Source organism: Eublepharis macularius, chromosome 2, assembly GCF_028583425.1.
Source record: "Eublepharis macularius isolate TG4126 chromosome 2, MPM_Emac_v1.0, whole genome shotgun sequence".
In the NCBI taxonomy this organism is placed as follows: domain Eukaryota; kingdom Metazoa; phylum Chordata; class Lepidosauria; order Squamata; family Eublepharidae; genus Eublepharis; species Eublepharis macularius.
The window spans coordinates 43268205-43290078 of record NC_072791.1 but is presented as its reverse complement, the minus strand read 5'-3'; the positions used below and the strand labels follow the sequence as shown (position 1 = coordinate 43290078).

General features: G+C 40.5%; 3 protein-coding genes across 4 annotated transcripts in view; 1 reads left to right on the top strand and 2 right to left on the bottom strand.

The window, feature by feature from the left end:
• Positions 1–6148, bottom strand: part of ALKBH1 (alkB homolog 1, histone H2A dioxygenase) — a 22421-nt gene extending 16273 nt beyond the window's left edge. Inside the window, exons 1-2 of the mRNA XM_054970448.1 lie at positions 5934–6148; positions 118–226 (exon numbers count right to left, since the gene is read on the bottom strand). Coding sequence (XP_054826423.1) covers positions 118–226; positions 5934–6065 — 241 coding nt within the window. The 5' untranslated portion in view covers positions 6066–6148. The remainder of the gene's footprint in view (positions 1–117; positions 227–5933) is intronic.
• SLIRP (SRA stem-loop interacting RNA binding protein) lies at positions 6110–17434 on the top strand. Its single transcript, XM_054970450.1, has 4 exons — positions 6110–6239; positions 13441–13499; positions 15031–15138; positions 17295–17434. The coding sequence occupies exons 1-4, from the start codon at positions 6167–6169 to the stop codon at positions 17367–17369; spliced, it is 315 nt and encodes a 104-aa protein (XP_054826425.1). The 5' UTR covers positions 6110–6166; the 3' UTR covers positions 17370–17434.
• Positions 16674–21874, bottom strand: part of SNW1 (SNW domain containing 1) — a 24646-nt gene continuing 19445 nt past the window's right edge. The window contains exons 10-14 of one of the 2 annotated variants that reach the window (XM_054970446.1): positions 21461–21602; positions 21005–21101; positions 19101–19218; positions 18100–18266; positions 16674–18021 (exon numbers count right to left, since the gene is read on the bottom strand). In XM_054970446.1, the coding sequence (XP_054826421.1) occupies positions 17823–18021; positions 18100–18266; positions 19101–19218; positions 21005–21101; positions 21461–21602 (723 nt within the window). In that variant the 3' untranslated portion in view covers positions 16674–17822. Of the gene's footprint in view, positions 18051–18099; positions 18267–19100; positions 19219–21004; positions 21102–21460; positions 21603–21874 lie in introns of both variants that reach the window. The other variant, XM_054970447.1, reaches the window with a different exon arrangement.

Sequence of the window (21874 nt, the reverse complement as noted above, 5' to 3'; positions counted from 1 at the left end):
CTTTTGAGTTTTGAGTATTCCCGAATTTTTTTCCCACTTCGAGTAAACCAATATTTTTGGGGTGCACACCCCTACAAAGTACTTTCTTTGCTTTGTTTGATATCCAAAGACACTTACCTGGATAATTATCCAGACCATAAGCCTTCCACAAGCTAACCGGTTTCAGTCCTAGTCTGTAGGCATCTTGATCACTTACTGAAGAATGGATGAGGGGAGAACTGACCACCTGGCAGAAGAAAATCAGGTGACAAAACATGTGAGCAAGGATCCATAAATTTGTTCCTACCACCAAACTTTTTCTTCCTCTGGGAAAAAGGGGCAGGAAGGGCCAGAACAATCACAGGAGGCAACTTGCAACTCTTATCTGGACAAGGGGGACAGTAGTTTGCCCCTGTCACAGTGAGCTATCCAAGGCTACGCTTCAAGCCTCTCCTCTGCCCTGCCCTGCCCTCCTCCCAAGCCTGGAAAGGGTGGGTATCAGACCTTGTGCTGAATTTGGAACAGGTCAAAAAGCAGTAAGATGCCTTGCTTCTTCAAAGTCAGTGCTTGAAAGAAAATGAGGCAGGGGATTTCCCCAGAATATTTTTACAATATACTTTTAAGTAGTCAACTGATAAATGTATTTGTAAATCTACCCACCAACATGAGTGCAATCTATCAAAAATTTTTGACTATCCCATTGCCATAAATGGGATTTAACATTAGTTTTATTAGTTACATTCACCAATACTAAATAAAAAAGCTTTAATAAATCTGATCATCAGGGCTTTTCAGCGGGAACACGGTGGAACGGAGTTCCGGCACCTCTTGAAAATGGTCACATGGCCGGTGGTCCCACCCCGATCTCCAGACAGAGATCTCCTCTGTCTAGAGATCAGGGGGCGGGGCCACCAGCCATGTGACCATTTTTGCCGAGGGCGATTTAAACTTTAAAAAACTCCCCCCTTGTTCCAGCTGACCCAAAGTGACGTCATTGTGCAGTCCTGAGTTCCACCACTGAGTTCCACCACCTCTTTTCCCAGAAAAAAAACCCTGCTGATCACTAACAGATCTACCCCAGACTGCTTATGCTGCAAAAGTCTACCAGACTCCAGGGTTTAGAAGCATAAGACATATACAGAATTTTCAGCTTGTCAAAGGGATATAGCATTTGTTTTCATCTCAGGAGAACTGTCAGGTATCAGACAATAAAATGAAATTGCTACTTTGGACCTGTGAGGGATTTTGTGGCACATTTTATTTCTTGATTCAATAGGCTGTGAGATACTGAAACCTGATATCACAATGTTCTAACAAATGGTTCGCTTTTCTCCTTGCACCATAATTCTGATATGACGTATGATAATGGCTATTAACACAGGAACCACTAGAGCCACATTTTATAGCCTGTGACAGGCTAGAATTCCAATATCAGACAGCATAACACATTAATTTCTAACCTCCAGTGGATATGTGATTTTAATTGAAATTACAAACGATGCTGAAGAAATAAGAAGATAATCATAATTACATAATCTCAAGGTCTGAAGTGCTGCTTTCTGTGACAGAAATTCTCCTTGGGAGGGCTGTAATTAAACTGCACTCATTACAATATTAACCAAGGACCAGTAAACCTGTCTAAGCACCGGTGCTAGTCAGAAATTGTTAATACCCAATAGTCACTTTTAATATGTTATTCTTAATGGAATAAAAAGGATCTTTTGTTATTGAAGACAGCGTTAATCCTGCTACCTTGAAAATGTCACCTACACTGCTAATTTTTTCCTCTGTAGTTAATTTCCTGCAACAGACAGTAGAGAAAGTGATCATGTGGGTAAAAAGCAGTAAGCAAGACAGAATCTTTCATTCTGAAACTGGTCTGGTAATAATGTAAAGATTTTTTTTTAAGGTTGGAAGACAGAACACACAAAAGAATAGTCTCTAGGATGTGTTACCAGACACTGTGCTGCTTCACAGAGTTTCTCACCCGGAGTATATACTAAACTTCAAGATGCTTCATTATAGCCCATGATTCAAAAGACTGAGACATAGACATTCATTTACTACTACGAAAAAAGGAGTTAATCAAACACATTGTAGATGCAGTAAACAACTGCATATCCCAAGATACAGGACTCTCCTTGCAGGGGTAACAAGACAGTGAGAGGCTCCAGAATAATATCAACCAAGAGTTAATGCAAAAAAATAAAACAACAGTACTGCAAGCGCAGACCACTGGTTGATGTATCCTTATACTGTTCATCACAGCTCCAAATATTTTCAAGAACAACTTTTAGCACCGGAAGGTACTAATACAGAACAACCATCCCTATGGACATCTAGATTCTGGCAGCTGAATCTGTAAGAAAATCACTAGCAAGGCGATGAAGGGAATCAATGAGTCCCAAAGTTCTGTTGTGGTTCTTTAAAGACAAAAAAAAAAGTTTTAAATTGCGTTTTTTTTTTTTTATCTATTTCTTTTGGACTTTTATTCCGCCCTCCACGCGTAAAATTCCTTCTTCACAGCCTTCACTGCCATCTCATAAGATTTCATCAACGTCCTATATCATCATCTTGCCTTTTCATCCCGAGATCGCTGCCACACTCACTCAAGCTGTCTTAGCTCCCACTTCTTCCATCGTAGCTCCTTTGTATACCAAAGAGCTCGACGGGCACAGGGGCGAAGAGGGCAATGGGGAGCGATTTTATCGATGGCTTTGGAGAGCCGGACCTGCAAGTCCTCCGCCAGCTCATCCAACAAACTGCCATGGAGCATCGGATCCTGCAGAGCATTCTGAAAGCCAATCGGATCCATAAGTCTCCACGAGCGAGCATAAATTAGCTCACCATCTTTGCAAGGAGGGGGCGGCATATCCAACCAAGCCTTTAGGACTGAGTGGTCTGACCGTGGCACTGGTTCTACTGCTTCCAGAACCACATTAATCCCCATCCCAAAGATCAAATCCAGCGTGTGGCCTTTTATGTGTAGGGGCCAATACAAATTAGGAGGTTCTTGGAGGCAGAAATAGTATCAGAGGATGTGTGTTAGACTGGTTCAAACTATTCCTCCCAAACCAAACTCAAAGGGTTCCCATTGGAGACCAGTTATCATCAGATTGGGACCAATTCTTTGGAGTGCAATTGTATTCTCCATGCTTTTGTAAAGCCCTTAGGAACAGGATAAATCATTTGTAGTTTTGGGATTAGCTGTCATCAATATGCTGATGATAACCAGCTCAATATATCTTTAGCCAAATCTCTCTGTAATGCAGTAGACGCCCTAAATCACTACCTGGCTGCTGTAGTTAATTAAGAGTGAACAAACTGAAACTAAACCCTAGAAAGGCAGAGGTACTGCTGGTTAGGAAAGTGGAGTCCTTGAAGGACATTGTGCTCTCCACTTCTGATGGGATTCAGCTGACTCTTGCTGACCTGGTCAAGAGCCTAGGGGTTATACTACATCCAACATCTCTGCTGGAGAAGCAACTTAATGCAGCTGCAAAATACACTTTCTTCCAACTCAGTTTAGCCCTGAAGAGAGCCTTCTATCTTGATACAGCTGATCTGCCCACCTGGAGCCATACCACAGTAACAATGAGACCAGACTACTATAATGTACTTTACATTGGTCTCCCTTCAAAATCAACTTGGAGACTCCAGTTGGTGAAGAATGCTGTGGCTTGGCTATTGTTGGGAGCTCGAGAGATCATGCATATTACTCCCATTCTGAGACATTCTACTGAATGCCCATCAGTTGCCGGGCTCAATTTAAAATATTAGTTATCACATACAAAGCCCTAAATGGCCTTGGTGCTTCATATCTGCAGGGCCACCTCTCCTATGCTCCACCACAACAGCTTCACTCACCTGAGTACAGCCACCTACAGGTGCAAACCTGCAAATAGGCAGAATCAACAACTGCCCATACATGTGCATTCTCCATTGTGCCTCCTACCTTACAGAATGGCCTGCCTAATGTCAGGAAGTCTCCTGTACTCCTGGCTTTCTGCAAAATATGTAAAACTGAATTATTCAAGAGGAGTTTTCTACAAAAATAATAGAGTTACTCTATAACAATGGTTCAGAAAGATGCTTGGGTAAAGAGTTAGGGAGTTTACTCTACTAATACTATGTATAGTTTGTACTGTCCGTGGGTGTAATCCAGCTATGTAATTTTTTTGCATTTTTTAACACATCATGTTAATATTTATGCTTTGTTTCAGTTCTGTTTCAGATTTTTGGTTAGTACCAAAATTTCTGCAGTCCAAATCCTATTGTATTGTTATTGGATGTCCCATCCTCTTGAGTGTATGGACTTACACTGAGTTCCAGGAAAGGCAGACTATAAAAAAATAGATAAATAAATGAAGTATCCTTTGATTTCATATTGTATTGAAGGATGGGAAGAAACGGTATAAAGTCTTATGTAAATAAATATAATGCTAGCCTATAAGTACTAGCTTTCCAGCTTGACAATTATAGGAGAAATTCTTGTAGCAATAAAGAAATCTAATTTAATATTCAACTATTGTTACCAAATTTAAAAGTTCTAGGGATTTTACTGGTGTGCATCATGTGTATAACAGTGTACCAGGTTAAAAAGAAAACCTCTTCTGTATGAACTAGCACATTATTACTAAACACAGGGAGAATTTTTTTTTAAAAAAGAGGACAGCAATTAAAAAATATACACACACTGGCAGTCTGAAATGATACCAGCCAGAATTCTACAACTCCATTTTTTATTATAGGAAAGCTGGTGCAGACAATGGGTGGGCGGCAATAAATAACTGCTCACAGCACAACTAGTCTGTGTGGTAGACCAGATTCACATAAAATAACAGCAGTTATTTCCATAATTAGAATAATGACAACATGCAGGCTTTTGTCTTAATCACAGACCTTTCACCACAATCCTGACACTGGGCCTCAAGCAACAAATGGGAAATCATTACAAATGTAAGGCTGCAAATGGTGCTTCAGTATTACTGCAATCAAATACTAAACTTTACAGAAGTCTTTTATTGGGGATTGTTTTAATATACTTACTATACATTGACTGATTGTCAGTCACCTTGGACATAGGGTTGCCAGCCTCCAAGTGGTGGCTGGAAATCTCCTGGAATTACAACTGATCTCCAGGCCACAAAGATCAGTTCTGGAGAAAATGACTGCTTTGGAATGTGGACACTATGGCATTATACCTTGCTGAAATCCTTCCCATACTCCACCTTCTCCAAGGTCCACGCCCAAATTTCCCAACCTGGAGCTGGCAACCCTACAAAGTTGGACATCTATTAAGAGCTTGAGACGCTTAACACTATTTGTTGGCTGGCAATATTATATGCCACCTGTTGTATTAAACTGACATTGCTAGGCATATTGGTCTGGGAGATTTTTCGGTTCAGTTTATTTTGAACGTCTTTTATACTTTGTTTATTGCATAGATCAAGGGGGATTGCCGTGTTAGTCTGTCTGTAGCAGTAGAAAAGAGCAAGAGCATCTATAAGACTAACAAAATTTGTGGTACAGTATGAGCTTTCGTGAGTCACAGCTTCACTTCTTCACGAAAGCTCATATCCTACTACAAATTTTGTTAGTCTTATAGGTGCTCTCGGACTCTTGCTCGTTTTTACTGTTTATTGCACTTTAGTGGTGTTATTCTAAAACGGCTCGGGAAACAACTGGGTGGAGAGAACAATGCCCCCCAAACAAAGTAATAAGCAAGGTTGGAAGCGAGAGTCCGATCATTCCTCCTTAACCACCATTCCCATCCCTGACGCTCGTTGCGTCTTCTTCTCCTTTGTCAGCATAAAGGTCGGAAATGAGGGGGGGGGAATGTGGCAGGATCTCGCGGAAGAGCGTGTGGGGCCATGCCTGTTACCATGGAGACGATCTGAAGCAGGCCCAGTGCTACGAAGAAGCGAAGCTTCCAGACAAGGCCTCCCAATTACCTGCCGCGCGGCTGGCTTCGAAAAGTCGATCAGCCCCGCCCGGTCCGAGCCTTCCCATCGCCGGTAAAAGCGGAAAAGCTGGCGGAAGGCATCCTCGCCGCCTTCCCGGGCGGCAGCCGTTCCCGCCGCCATCTTCGCTCAGGTGACCTTGCAGGCGCCGAACGGAAGAGGCTGCCCTCAAACGCTTCCCAGCGGCTTTAGCGGTCCGTAGCCGGCGACAGGAGCATTACAAGATGGCGGCGGTAGGCGCCTCGCGACGGGTGTTCGAGCTTTTTGTGACCCGAGTGCCCTGGACGGCGTCGGCAAGTGAGAGAGGGGGCGGAAGAGGGGCCGGCTTTTTTTCTCTGGGAAAGGGGTGTGCGCGCAGCCCTATGGGGAATTACTCCAGTCTCTCGACTGCTGTGTGGCGAGGCTGGAATAACTGCATTGTGCATAGGGAGATAGCGGTATTGCGTAGGGAGGGGGGAAACGCACGGGATGGAAAAGGTGCCGGGCTTCAACTTTTCCTTGCCTAGAGATATTTAAACCATTCCACGCCTTTCCTCCAAGTGCTCAGGACCCCCCCCCCCCCGTGAAGTATGTTAGGCTGAGAGTGGCCCATGATCATCCGGTGCATTTCATGGCAGAGTGGTGATTTTAACATTGGTTTGCCAGAGCCTAGTCCTCCACCATGCGCCCTTTTCTCTCCTACAAGAGCTGCTGTGCTTGATCAGACCAGTGGCCCGTCTGGTTCAGTATTCAGGGTTCACACAGTGGCCAAACGGGTGCCCTTGGAAGGCACGCAAGCAGGGTGTGGAGAATGTTAGAACCCTGACCCCTGTTGTTGCCCCTCAGAGGGGCATGGAGGATGCAGTTAATCATCACCATTTTCATTTAACCACCCTGGCTAAATGGTGGTGATGGAGAGTGCCCTCAAGTCATAGCTGACTTCTGGTGGGGTTTTCATTAGAAGAAACTAACAGAGGTGGTAGTTTGCCATTGCCTGCCTCTGCAGGCCTGGTTTTTGTTGGGTATCTCCCAACCTATTACCAACCAAGGCCAACCCTTCTTAGCTTCTAAGATCTGATGAGATCAGGCTCACCTGGGTTATCCAAGTCAGGGTACCCTGGCTAAATAGGCATTGATAAACTTGCCTTCCATTAATTTGTTTAGTCTTTTTTTAACCAGTGTAGGCAAGCCTGCCTTCTTTAATTTGTGTGTGTGTTTTGGGACTAAACCACCTGTGTCTCTTTGACCAGAACTATAATTCTGGAAAAAGATCGACACAAGCAAACTTTTTGTATGAAATATTAAACAGTGTTGGAAGAAAGGGGATATGATTACAGCTATTACATTCCTGTTTAGAAAGCACATGTCTGCTATTTTAGAACATTGATCTTGAAATGGAGATTTGCAGTAGACTTCCTTTCCCCCTTCTCTCAAAAGAATGTTGCCTATCACTTTTGCTTAGATAGGGCTCCCTCCATTTTATTCACTTAACATTGTGATGGAGGTTAGGCTAAGAGAGAGCCTTAGACTGTAAAGATTACTATGTCATGTCTTTATCTTGCCTCTTTTTCAAAGAAAGTCAGTTCCTTGGCTCTCAAAATGAGATTTGAATCCAGATCTTCCTGGTCCTAGTTCACCATTAACCATTACATCATACTCATTCTTAATTCATGTGAAAAGTTTTTAACATACAATTATTATCTAAGGTAGTCCAGTTTAATTAGTGCTTGGACAAGGGTTTGTTACCATGCCTTCTGAGGCCACCTTACACTTATGAGTTTATATTTGTGTGTAAGTTGATGTCAGTTCACAGCCAGTTTATGACGATCTCATAGAGTTTACAAGGCAAGAAACAGAGAAGTGGTTTGCCATTGTGTGTCCCAGCTTAGCAACATTGGGTTTCTTCGGTGGTCTCCCATGCAATTACTAGCCAGTGATGACTGTGCTTCTGAGATCTTACAAGATCAGGCTAACATGGACAGTCCAGATCAGAGTGACTTAATTTTATTTACATTATTTGTAGTCCACCTTTCTCACTGAGACTCAAGGTGGATTACACACTGAGACAGTACAGTACAGTCAATTTCAAAGACATTTCAATAAACAATGTAATAAAGTATATAAATGCAGATTTGCAGAGATTTAAAACTAACAAAATCCAGTAAAGAGCTGAAGAAATGCTAAAAAAGAGCATAAGCAATTCTAAACATATAAAGTACTAAGATAATACTTACAGCAATCTACAGTATGTAGTAGTAAAGTCTATAGTCCCTATCCCTTTACTTATGCATCCCTTTCGAGACCACTTCCTTAAAGTATAGCCCTCCTACCTGAGTAAAAAGCCCTCTTGAATAATTCAGTTTTGCACAGTTTGCAAAAATCCAGGAGCTTTCCTGACCTCTTCAGATAGGCCGTTCTGTAAGGTGGCGGTCACCACAGAGAATACATGTGTATTACCATGGCATGGGTCCAGGTGGCCACATTGGCTGTGTCAAGGTAGGAGGCCATGTTTCCAGGAAGATTGAGTTTGTGAAAAGCGTTTTTTGCAGCTCCCTTAACTTGCCTTTCCAGCAGCAGATCTGGATCCAGTATAACCCCTAGGTTCTTAACTGAGTCTGCAGGGGTCAGACGAACTTTTATTGAAAGTCAGGAGTACAATGTCCTTCAAGATCTCTACCTTATCAGTTAGCATCACTTGTCTGGGTTCAGTTTCAGTTTGTTTGCTTTCAGACATTTGACCACAGCTATCAGGCAATGACCCAAGATCTCTACTACATCCCACAGTGATTTGGACAGTGAGATACAGAGCTGGGTGTCATCTGCATATTGATGGCATCTAGTTCCATAACTACAAATGAGTTCTCCTGAAGATGGTTGTTGTGGGTTTTCCGGGCTGTATTGCCGTGGTCTTGGCACTGTAGTTCTTGACCTTTCGCCAGCAGCTGTGGCTGGCATCTTCAGAGGTGTAGCACCAAAAGACAGAGATCTCTCAGTGTCACAGTGTGGAAAAGATGTTGGCAGGTCATTTATATCTACTCAGGAGGGGTGGGGTTGAGCTGAGTCATCCTGTAAGAGTTTCCCAGGGTGTGGAATGCTAATGGCGGGAGGCTTCACTGTATCCTGAGGAGGTTCTTTTACATATGGATTGGTGCTTGATGTGCTAATCTTCTCTGCAGGGCTATTGTCGGGTATAGAGTGTTTTGTTAGCCTAGTGTTTTTCAGAACTGGAAACCATGCTCTGTTCATTCTTAAGGTTTCTTCTTTCCTGTTGAAGTTTTGCTTATGCTTGTGAATTTCAATGGCTTCCCTGTGCAGTCTGACAAAGTAGTTGGAAGTGTTGTCCAGTATTTTGGTGTCCTGGAATAAGATACTGTGCCCTGTTTGAGTTAGGCTATGTTCAGCCACTGCTGATTTTTCAGGTAGGGCTTAGTCTCCAGACCCCTGATCATCCTCATCACTCTCCTCTGCACCCTCTTGATTTTGTCCACATCATTTTTGAAGTGAGGCCTCCAGAACGGCACACAATATGTGGCCTGACCAAGGCAGTATAGAGAGGGTCTATGACCTCCTGCGATTTTGATGCTATGGCCCCTTTGATACAACCCAGGATTGAATTGGCCTTTTTTGCCACCACATCACGCTGACTGCTCACATTTAGTTTACAGTCCACTCTTACCCCAAGATTTCTTTCACATATACTACTGCCCAGAAGTGTATCCCCCATCCAGTATTTGTGCTTCCCATTTTTGTGGCCCAGATGTAATACTGTGCACTTGTCTTTGTTGAATTGCATCATATTCACAGCTGCCCACTTCTCCAGAGTATTCAGGTCTTGTTGAATTTTAATTCTATCTTCTTGGGTGTTTGCTACTCCTCCCAATTTGGTATCATCAGCAAATTTAATGAGCAGCCCTTCCACTCCTTCATCCAGATCATTGATAAAAATATTGAAAAGTGCCAGGCCCAAAACCGAGCCCTGTGGCACCCCACTGGACACCTCCCTCCAATCTGATGAAACGCCGTTGACCATCACTCTTTGGGTGCAGGGGGTCCCAAGGGTCAAAAAGATCAACAAAGAGTAATGTCAATAGCATCAAGGAGCTTCACATTCCAAGTTCCTACAACAGCCTCAATAAAGCAAGTGATTGGAATCTTAATGTCTCCCAGGACATTTTTGAATTTGGAAGGATCCATGAGCCTTTGTGGTCAAATAATTTTAATGGGCCTCCCTTTGGGGGAGAAGGGGATGTTGAGGCCATACTCACTTTTGTCTCAACAGATAATGGTCAGATCATGATCAAGCTAAATCTGCAACCCTGAAGCAAGATCTTCCCAAAGGCTCTGTGCAAATTATTAAATATAAGGTGTGGCCTCTTTCATGTGTGAAGCTTATCACTATTTGATAGAGACCCAGAGCTGCCAGGGAAGCTGAAAATTTGTGGCCTGGTCCTTTCATGGAACGTTTAGCATGAATGTTGAAGTCTCCCAGAAGAATTGGTCTAGGTGTTTCCAACACTACATCTGAGAGCATCTCTGGCAATTCAGAAAGGGTGCTTACTGGGGCACTGGGTGGTCAGTAACCAAGCTGAATATCTAGTCTGTCTTTTGTTCCCAGTGAAAGGAGCATATGGTCAATGCCAGCTATTAATTTGTACTGGAAATCTGCAGAAGTTGATTCACTCACAAAGGATAATGGCAATCCTCCTCTTTGACCATTGCAAGGTTGGTGTGGGATCAAATAGCCAGGGAGAATTCAGGCTTGATTTGATTTAGTACCCACTTATTTGTCTTTTTGGCCATCCATGGTATATGCAAAACTCTCCTCCAGCACTGCGTTTCAAATGAATCAATTTTTCTTCCTGTCAGCTTTCTTCACTGTTCAGTTTTTAAATCCATACATAGCAATGGGGAATAACATAGTGTGGATTATCTTGATCTTGGTCTCCAGAGTGACATCCATGTCCTTATGGATGTGTTCTACTTCCTTCATGGATGCCCCTCCAAGTCTTGCTTTCTGATTTCTTGATTGCACTCTCCGTTTTGGTTGGTAATTGAACCAAGGAATAGAAAGTCGTGAACAATTTCAATTTATTCATTGTCAGCCTTAAAATTGTGAAACTCCTCCATAGTAATTTGTCTTCATGATGCTCAGCTGTAATAATGCTTTGGTACTTTCTCCTATAAACTTCATCAGTAGTTGTTTCAAGTTTTTTTTTTTATTAAGGAAGAAAAATACAATAAATAAAGAAATGATCACTTTACAGTACAGTGTTATCATAACAAAGATCATATAACTAAACAGTGGTGGTGATAAAATTTCCAATACAACACTATAACTAGATTGATACAGTTACTACCGATATAATGCTATGTTTCATTCAGAAAATTAAATTTCCGGGCTAACAATCTCATAATACGGTAGCTTTGTAATGAGTAGATTTTCCTTAGAGAGGAAATCCAGGAAAGGAAACCACTTCTCATAAAAATCTGAAGATTTGGCAGGGTTCATTCGTAACTGCATCCTGTCTGTTATTTTCTCCATGATCAAATGATCCCATACCTTCATATACCACGTAGTGAGGTTTGGGGGAAAATGTGATTTCCATCGTGATGCAATCGCATTTTTAGCTGCTGACAACAATATTAAAATTAAATCTTTCCTTATTTGTGGTATTGGATAGTTCCCCCAGATATTCAAGAAAATTAATTCCGGTTTAAAGGGAATTGAGTAAGATGTGATTAAAAAAATTTGGTGAAAAACCGATTGCCAAAATTCTGCAACATAATTACATTTCCACCAGCAATGTGCATAAGACCCTTGTTCACCACAACGCTTCCAGCAAAGAGGGGATCTATTTGAATAAATTTTAGCCAATTTCTGTGGAGTAAAATACCATCTTTGAATAATTTTGTAAGTCTGAAGTCTTATATTAATAACTGGAGAGATAACTATTTTAGATTTCCAATTGTTTCAAGTTTTCACTGTTTTCTACCAGTAATGTGGTATCATTTGCATACCTCACATGTTAATGTTCCTTCTACCAATTTTCACTGCAGCTTCTTCTAAACCTAATCTAGCTTTCCTTATGCGATGTTCTGCATATAGGTTAGACAGATAGGGAGATAATATATATCCTTGTCTGACACTTTTGCCAGTTGGAAAGCATTCCATTTCTCCATATTCTGTTGTAACAGTAGTCTCTTGTCCAGAGCACAGGTTGTACATCAAAACAATCAGATGATGAGGCATACCGTTTTAACATCATTCATAGCTTTTCATGAGCAACACAGTTAAAAGCTTTGCTGTAATCTATAAAACACAGGCTGATTTTCTTCCAAAATTCCCTGGTATGTTTCATTAGCCATTGTAAATTTGCAATGTGATCTCTCTTTAGGAATCCAGTTTTATCATCTGGCATTTCTTATTCCATACATGGAAAGAATCCTTGTTGTAGAATTTTGAGCATCACTTTGCTTGCTTGGGAAATTAACGTGATGATCTAATAGTTGCTGCACAATTTGGCATCTCCTTTTTTGGAATTGAATGTAGATCGAGCATTTCCAATCTGTGGGCCATTGTTATTCTTGTAAATACTTTGATAGATTCAGTTTCTGTAGCTTGAAAGAGCTCTATTGGTGATTTGTTTCTATTTCTTTGAGTGCAGCTAATCTTCACTTCACTAATATTTCAGGTTGTCAAAAAATTCTTCATTGAAGGAATCTGGCATCCTGTTTCTTCTGTATAGTTCTTCAGTATATTGTTTCCATCTTTTCTTTATTTTGTCCTGATTGAATACTGTATTTCCATGTTGATCTTTCAGCATCCCTAGCCATGGTTTGAATTTCCCTTTGATTTCCTGGGTTTTTTGGAACAGACCTCTGGTTTTCCCTTTTTTGTTGTTCTGTTTCTTTGCACTGGTTGTTATAATAGATCTCGTCTCTGCATACAAGTTGCATTTAGAATTCTGAATTTAGAAAAGCAGCATTTAGAATTCTGATTCTATTTCTGTAACCTTTTACTTTTGCTTCTTGTCTATCTTTAGCAGTTTTAAGAGTTTCATCAGCCATCCTAGACTTTCCTTGCTTTTGGCTACAGGAAGGATCTTTGCACATTCTTCCTTGATAATCTCTCTGGTATCAGTCCAGTTTTTCTGGTTCACAATCAATTGAACTTAGCTAATGCAAAAATATGGTGGAATATGTGTGTTTCTTAAAGCAGTGGGGTTTATTCTTACCCTAATGATGAATTTTTGTTTCAGGATTAACAGCAAGATAATTACAAAAACAAAATCAGTATATAAAGTCCATTTAATAATTACTTATGGGAACAAGTAATTATTTATGTGCTGTAAATACATATGTGCTGCTTTGGCTAGAGGACTGTTTTCCTTTTTTGTGGAATTCTACTAACCTGAAACATTTTTATTTATGTATGGACAAACATTTTTTAAATTTCAGAGAGAAATGCAAAGTGCAAGGTCTTTAATCAATTGATTCCGTTCCCTCTTGTTTTTGGCAGATGAAGTAAGAGAATATTTTGGCCAGTTTGGTACTGTGAGAAAATGCATACTGCCATTTGTAAGTATTCCCTGCCCGCCAAACCCTCATGAAATGACTGTATTCTAACTAGATACATGTTTTTGTAACTCAGACCACTTTGGTTGTGGTACTGTATTAAGACTAGGCAAATAGCTGATCAGTAGATGAATCAATCATTGTATAAATTTATCATATGGGAGTTGATATTGTAACAATGGGGAAAAAAACCCAGTTATATATTGCCCCAGTAAAACTAGTTTTTCCACCTTAGTCCCAGCTGAAGGCATTAATATTTTGAATGTTCTGTAATATATGCCACATTACTCTGGATTACAAATTTTAAGTTTTAGCTTCCTATACAAATTATGATTGCAGATTATTTTTGTGTTCATCCATAAATTTAAAAATCAAAAATACAACAATCTTGCATACTGAACATAAAGACTTTTGAAATAGAAAAATATCTCTCTAAAAATCTTAGTTATGTCAAATTGTTAAGCAGTGCAGTATTATTTTTGTCACATTCAGAATTGTATTTGCATATACTAAGGCAGAACTCATCAGTGATTTTCTCTCTTCACGCTGTATTTTGTCACCTCATATGGCTTGTTATTCCACATGCTTTTTCCTATATCATTATCTGCATCCAGGGGCAGTTACTTACTTGAGGGTTGCTATTTGCATAGCAGTAAAAAAAATGCATGCATGTACCATCTGATATGATATGCTCACTCTTTTTATCTTTTCAAGTATATAAAGCTATCCTGGGGTTGGAAATGGCTTTTTGAGAGGGAAAGGGAGAGCTGGGAAAATGGGCAACTATCAGCACATTCCACTGTTCAATCAAAAGATCAGTAATTGTTCCTGTTATGAAGCCGCTTCTTCTGGAAAATTATTTCATTCACATTCCTTCTTTTGCTTGTTCAGTTCTATAGCCTTGGTATGAAATGCATCTAGTTTTTCTTAAGAACCATTTTAGAAGAGCCAGCACTTTAATCCCTGCTGTATAGAAGCTTTTAGGAGGCTTTATTCAGGAATTATTCAGCATTGCTTTTTTATTCAGGTAATATGCTGTAAGTAATGGCTCAGAGAGATGCCTTGGTAAAGGGATAGAGACTGTACACTATTCTACTGAGTACTGCCCGTGGACACACATTTCTGTGTCATTAAAGATGTCATGTTTAATTGCTTATGCATTGTTTAGCAATGTTTGGATTTATGCTTGTTTCCAAATTTTTGCAACCCACACTCTATTGTATTCATTGAATGTCCTAGCTGTTGATCATATTGACTTGCACTGTGTAATCAGTCTTTGCTTTACATGTTGCCTTGAGGTTGGCAATTGAGGGTGGGAGTCAAGCAGCACTTCTTAGAGGCCTTAAATTGCTGACCCTTAATAGTTTGAGGTCTAACTTCTTCAGTCATGATTGTATGGTTACCCTGTTAGCCAGATTTAAGGACAGCAGATGGCACTGTTCTGATTACATCAAAGGAGCAGTTGACCATATAGATTACCTATTGTCTGGAAATAGAACTCAGCTAAAATTTATTTACTTCTGTGTCTTATTAGGATAAAGAAACAGGTTTCCACAAAGGGTTGTGCTGGGTTGGATTTTCTACAGAGGAAGGCCTGAATAATGCTTTACAGAAAGAAACTCATATCCTGGAAGGAGTTAAGGTAAGATGTTTATGATACTGCAATTACTTCTCTTTTCCTTTTGAAGTAGCATCTAAGGCACATGTTAAAACAAATTTTCTCTCAAAATATAGAGTAAGGAGATTCATGTGCTTGTTGTGTAACAGAAATCTTATTTCATAAACGGTCTCCTCAGTCCTTTGGTTTATGTTAACAAAGATTGCGACTTAGCCTTGGCTCTCCATGCCTGATCTCATCAATTAGTTGCATTGCTAGTTGCCAAGGGTGAAGTATTGCAAGACAGCTTCTTTCCCTGCTGTATATTAACAAATGGTGCCAGGGATAGGCTGGAGAATTTCACCCTACCACTTCTACAAAGCCAGATAAAAGGAGAATAGGAAGGGCTGTGCAGAGAAGGAGCACTTTGGAACATTCCCTTTCTACTGTCGTTATCAGTATTACTTTAATCTATTCATAAATAAATGCCACTTGTGTGGAAGCGCTGCTGTGACAGGACAATGATTTTGTGTGCTGCTGAACAGCTAAAACTATGTGGGTTTTCTGATTAATGTGAGCTCTGAAGTATCAGCAATTCGGAGGTCGGGCAGAAGAGGGAGGCAGGGAGGAACTGTTATGAGTAACCTTACAGGTGCTTAAGATCCAACTACATCAATACATAGGTGATCTAATATGTGGTTTTCAGCTCCCTCATCAATCAGATAACTTGCCACAGTCACTTTCTCAGCCCTAATATATCTGTCGTTGGGAAGATTTGCTGGAAATCCTGAACTTTCCGAGGAAAGAATGTATTTGATTGCCTATGTTCTAAAGACCCTAAGATTTGCAAGACTGCTTTTTCTGGTATAGATGCACTGAGGCCTTCGGGCTAGCTGTTATTAGTTGTGCCTTCTTTTGGCAGATCTCGACCTCCTTCATAAGGTCTAGAGCCGTCTCTCCAATGCTCTGGAATGGCATGTCTGATTTACCTCTCCCTCACAATCCCAAGTGGTTGAACTTCTTGTTTCTCAATTGCATAGATCAGTGTTGATTGTCAGCCCCCTTTGAATGGAAGACGGTATAAATTTAATAGACTGCTGTATGATTTTGAAGCAATATGTGACAATCATCCCTCCTTGCCTATCAGAGAGCAAACCTAGAACCTTTTATCTCAGCCGGTTTTTCTGTGAAGTTTTCATTCATGCAGTTTTCCATCTGCATCCTGAAATATACAGTAACTCAGAAAGAGCCACAAAGGCTGTTAAATCTGTACCTCATTTACTTGTTTTTTGTAAAACCATTAAAACAGTAACCCAGGGCTCCCCATCCTTTTTGATCTTGTGGACACAGCAACAAAATGGCTGCCATAACTTGCCTTCAGTCACAAAGTGAAGATCTTTGTGCTATGGAAGCAGGTTCTGCCAAAGCAATCTTTTTAAAAATCTGCACAGCCAGTCAGAAGCCATGGTTAGCAAAAGCCTCACCCACTTTCTAAAAACATTTGGCAGGCACCACGTTGGGGATCCCTGCATTAACCTGCCTCAATGAATAGACTGCAGCAAAACAAACAGCAAAAGTAATTTTTATAGGGCTTGAAATAAGCTTTAATACAAGGCGGCTTTCAGAAATGTGGTAACAAAGTAGTTTTCAAACAATGTCACTTCCCTTTAACTAAACATTTATTGTATGAGAGGCGGACCACATATATACTGCTGTAATGACATCTTACTGGCCAAATTGCACTTCCTGGACATCACAATTGCTATACGCACCTTACTGAAGGAAGTATTAAAAAACCCATACAAGATACTGGATGTAGTTGTGGGTAAACCACAGAGTAATACTAATTCCTGTAGGCTGCTTTGTGTGTCTTAAACTACTACAGCAGATAAAGAGAGCTTAAGTGTAAAATTTTGGTCTTGTAGAAATTACTGCTAAATCTTCATTTTGGTAGCTATGAGCACAGACTAGAATTTTAATATCTGAGCTTGATTAGAATTCAGTGGCACCCTAAAGACAAACAAGGTGTTCAAGCTGTAGGGAGCTTCGACTCTTGAAAGTTTACACTTGGAAAATATTGTTGGGTTTCTAAAGTGCCGCTGGTCTCAAGTCCTGCTGTTGTACCAACAAAGCTACCTATCTAAAAATGATTAAGCTTGTTTTTCTTACTACTATCTATTTTGTGTGTCTTATTTTTTCAGATTGAAGTTAAACAGCAGCAAAGCAGAAGTTTTCTACAGCAACATTCACTCAGAACAACTGCTGACAACAGTTGAAGGAAGGAGACTTTATTTCACTGTCATTAAAGAACCTAAAATAAACTTATGGATATGTATTCTTCTCCAATGACTTCAGCTTGTTTTGTCAAAATGAACTATACAGTCACAGCAGAGTAACAGCAAATTACAACACTTTCCCCCCTTACAAGTACATTAGAGTAAGCTATGTACATAGGGAGCATAATCTGATGGAATAAGCAGTTTTATCCAAGAACTCAATATTAGGGAATATATTCTCTGTAAAACAGGGAATGGCAGAGCTAGAGTCCAGAATGTGTAATGGAGTGGTCCAATTTTTCCTCTTCATTGTTTTTGTGTAAAGTGTCATTAGAAAACTGATGATTTGGATCCACAATACAGGGCTGTCAATGGGTTAAGACTACTCCCCTATAGCCTGCTTTAAAATGTTTTAATTTTGAATGCAGTCTTATTATCCAGAAGAACAAGCCCTTACTCTTTCCTTCTCTTCTTGCCTTCGTGCTCATGTTCTTTAGGACGGTTACTGTCAGAAGGCCTTTTTGAGCCCCCATGCTGTTTGGCTTCCTCCAAGAATTTGTCGAGACCAAAAGGATCCTCCTCAAACTGAACTGGTCCTTCTCTACCTCTTTGTCTGCGGTCTGAGCCAGAAAATTCCTTATCAGGAACAAACCTGTAGTAGACAAGAAACAAACATTAGATCTAGCATTCATTAATAGATGGGGAACTAAATTCACATGAGCATCTGTACCTGTTAGTAGACTTTATTCGTGCCTCCAAATCATCACCATACATGTCCTTATCCACATTTTTACTGGGTCTGTAGATGTTCTGAGCCATGTCTTTACCACTTCTCCAAGGCTGATCATAGACGTTGTAAATTTCATCTTCTCCTCCAGCGAAGCCACTGTCCATGCCCTGGAAGAACACCAAAGCAGTCACCATTACTACACTGAAAATGTACATTATCCAGTTAGGTAACATTGATTTGTATCCACAATCTGAATAGTAGCTGCTTTACTGGACAAACAGTTCCTTGTTGTACAAAAAACTTCTATCACCACAGTCATGCTCCCCCCCCCCCAAATATGCTGTCAGGTGTTGCAAAAAAATAATTCCCCTATTAGAGCAACTTGCTACTCTGTTTCCATGTCTAGGACAGAGAATTAATGAGGACCAACAAAGGCCAAGACAGCTTACTTTTGCAGAAAAACAGTGGAATGACATCCAGTTCCCTGCCCAAACCTGCTTCTAATGAGGGCTGTACAGTACTAATGCACACTGGAAGACATAATGCTAGATTCCCCCAGGGTTCTTGTGCCTGCCAGTTTCCAGATCTAACACCAAGATCCCTTTCAGCAAATAAACAGTAGCTGAAAGGTTCCAGGAGAGGAGAAAAAGAATGTCAGAGCTCAATTTCTCTCTTCTAAACATTTTTGATGGACAGATTGAACTTCACACTGGTAGACGTTTTTACAGGTCCCTTCTCTGTTTCCATCTAAGAATTATTAGCAATTGTGAGCAGGGACTGAAGCAACAAGTGTCAGAACCACCACACTGTTACTTAGGTTTGAATAATGAATTGCTTGGAGAGTTACAAGATAAAATATGGGTGTTTCAAAGTTTTGGCAAAACACTGCATAACTTGCAACATCAATTTAAGGCTTCACTTTTATGCCCAACAGCAAGGATTATTGCAATCTTCTGCTTCATACATAGTGGCTCAACAAAATAAGTGTAGGAGTTACTTACCTTACTCTGGTTGAAGAGCCTCTGATCATACTGGACCTCATTGGATGTCCGGGGATTGGGAACACCCAAGGCAATGACTTCACTAATATCTCGGTTCTCATTCCTTTGCAACTTTGATCTAAATTAAAGATTTTAACATTTGAATACAGTAATACCAAATATTAAAATCTTATGGCAAAAAACTTGCTTGTATTGTTAACCTGATCATACCTATTCAGAATAAAGATGTTAAGAACGTTCATTGATGTTCCAGCCAGATGTATTTTAGGAAAACAGCATAAGATTTTTAACTGCAAATTGGTTTAGTCTGCAAACATTTGTCTGAAGAACCAGCGTAAGACCGAATGACTGAAATTACTAAGTAGAAAATACTGAGACTTTTACACCCTATGACATCTTAGCAATGGGGTAGGCACCAAAGTTGACCTAGCATATACAGCTGACTGTCAAGAGTAAAAACCTAGATGCTATAAATTAGATGTCAGTACCTCCATTTTCAAGAACTTTGGAAATGCTGGAGAAATTTATCAATTCACACAATATTCCATAGTCTGGCAATTCATTTGATTTTAGTAATCTTGTGAAATCAGTGAAGCATATTTCATGGAATTAAAACTGATGGCACAATTTATACCTGAAAACAGGATTGGATCCTAGGCCGGTACACAAGAGCTGTATGTAATAGAGATGCTCATCTGTCCTTGCTTCTGGAAAGTTCTTGGCATTTGGGCCATGTTTACTCTAGCCCAGTGGAAGGTGACTTTTTCCAAAAGTCAGCCCTCCAGCTCTATTTAGATAAACTGCTTTTAGAACTACCTTCAACTTCAAAAGCCATTTGCAGTACAATAGGTGGTGCCCCCCCCCCCCAACCTACAGCTACTATAGCATCTTCAAGCTCATGGAACACATTTTGTTATTCTTTGGATCCTGGCCTTAGACTCCAAGTAAGTAATCCTGCCTTTCATGTGCACAGACACAACCCAACAGAAGTTGATTTCACAATTGCCCCCCTGCCTGCACCAGATAAATAGTTCCTTTATTTGAAAGACTGGGTAGGGGAGGGTTTGCAGGATAAGAAGTTGTGCATGTTGTTCCAGGTAGTATAATGCTCGATTGTGTAGTGATTGTACTAGCAATCAGCAAGTATGCTTGCTCTGAGAATTTATGAATTACAGATGGAAAACTTGATTGATTTCAATCATTTAAATGAGATTTTCCCCCTTCCAAGAGCTTGAGACTCTGCAAAGACAGAACAGCACATAATTCCCAGAATTTGAAGATGGCTGGGTTGTCTGGCTGCCAGAAAAGATGAAGACCAAGAGTGAGCCTGGGGAAAAAAGTCAACAAGGGAGGAAGAACAGTGTTCTTCACACAGACATCATACTTGTAATAAGAATGTATGTAAGTACACACAGTATACTGCTTTCAGGAATCCCATTCCCCATTCAATCAAGGTTCTAGGGTACAATCATGCTATCTAAGCAATAGCAGTGATTTTGGACTGCCTTAGTGCCCATCATCTGTAGTGTGCAAATGTGGTACACCTTAACTCCCATCTTCAAAATGACACCATGCCTTCGTATGAGTAGGGGGAAATGGAAAAAGTGACATTTTACAGAGCCTTGCCACCTTGTCTAAAGACTTCCTCAAAAGGACACTACAGGAGCTGGGATTTTCTAAAGCACGCTTCGACCACTCTGACAACAGTAGTATGCCACAATGTATTTTTGAGGAAGTTGCTGTGTTACAGGAATTCACTCTTTGGGCATACTGAGCGCTGAAAGCCAATAATGGGGATGTTTATTTGTTGGATTTGATCTGTATGCATATTATTTCAGAATACTCCAAACTTCCCTTGTCTAGATGGAATTACCAGCTGAATAAACTTCTTTTCCCCATCTTACCTCTTGTCAGGGGCTGCTCTGGAAAGATTCCGGTCATGTTGTCTGTCTTTGCGTCTGTCATGTCTGATTTCATCACGTTCTCTAGCTTCTCCATCCTCTGTATGGGTACATTTAAGATTCAAAATTGTATACAGCTAACACTAAGATAGGTTATTTTGCTTAAGGCCACAATCCTCGACATCCCTGGTAGTGCCATTGAACCGTGCAACTTCCAAATAAACATACATAACACTCTTTGTATAAAGAGCACCCTGCATATCGTATTATGCATATCATTTATCATGTCATATTATGATTCCTATCATAAAGAACTGCAGATTTCTGAGAGAGAAAAGGTGAAGTAGTCCTTAGTAACTGCAGACTCTGGCAGTGTTCTCAAAAGGACATTAAACTTTTAAAACTCAAATTTTTAAAAATCTTTAGACAGACATAGCAGGTATATAGCAGGGCTGTTACCCTTCTCCACATGGGTTTTGATTCCAGCTCTTCGCTCCCTGGCTTTCTGGGCCATTTCACGGAGTTTTTCTTCATGTTTCTCTTTTTCTTTCTGGGCCATCTTCCTTTCCACCTGGGCTCGCATCTCTACAGCTTCACGAGCCTGCACAAAATTCAAAGAGGAACTAACACCAAGGCAAGGGGACCCGGAGTAAGGAACTCCCCCTCCCTCCCAAGTTCTAACTTCATGCACATTTCACACTTGGAATCCCCTGAGATCCATGACAAATGTGTACAATAAAATCCATGGGGTCCAGTAAAATTGCATCAGCCCACAGGCACTTACAGCATAACAAAAGGGAAGCAGCCTACTGTAAATGGGTCTATTTGGAGGCCATCATATCAGCCTCCTCCCTGCCTAAATTTCTGGCTGTA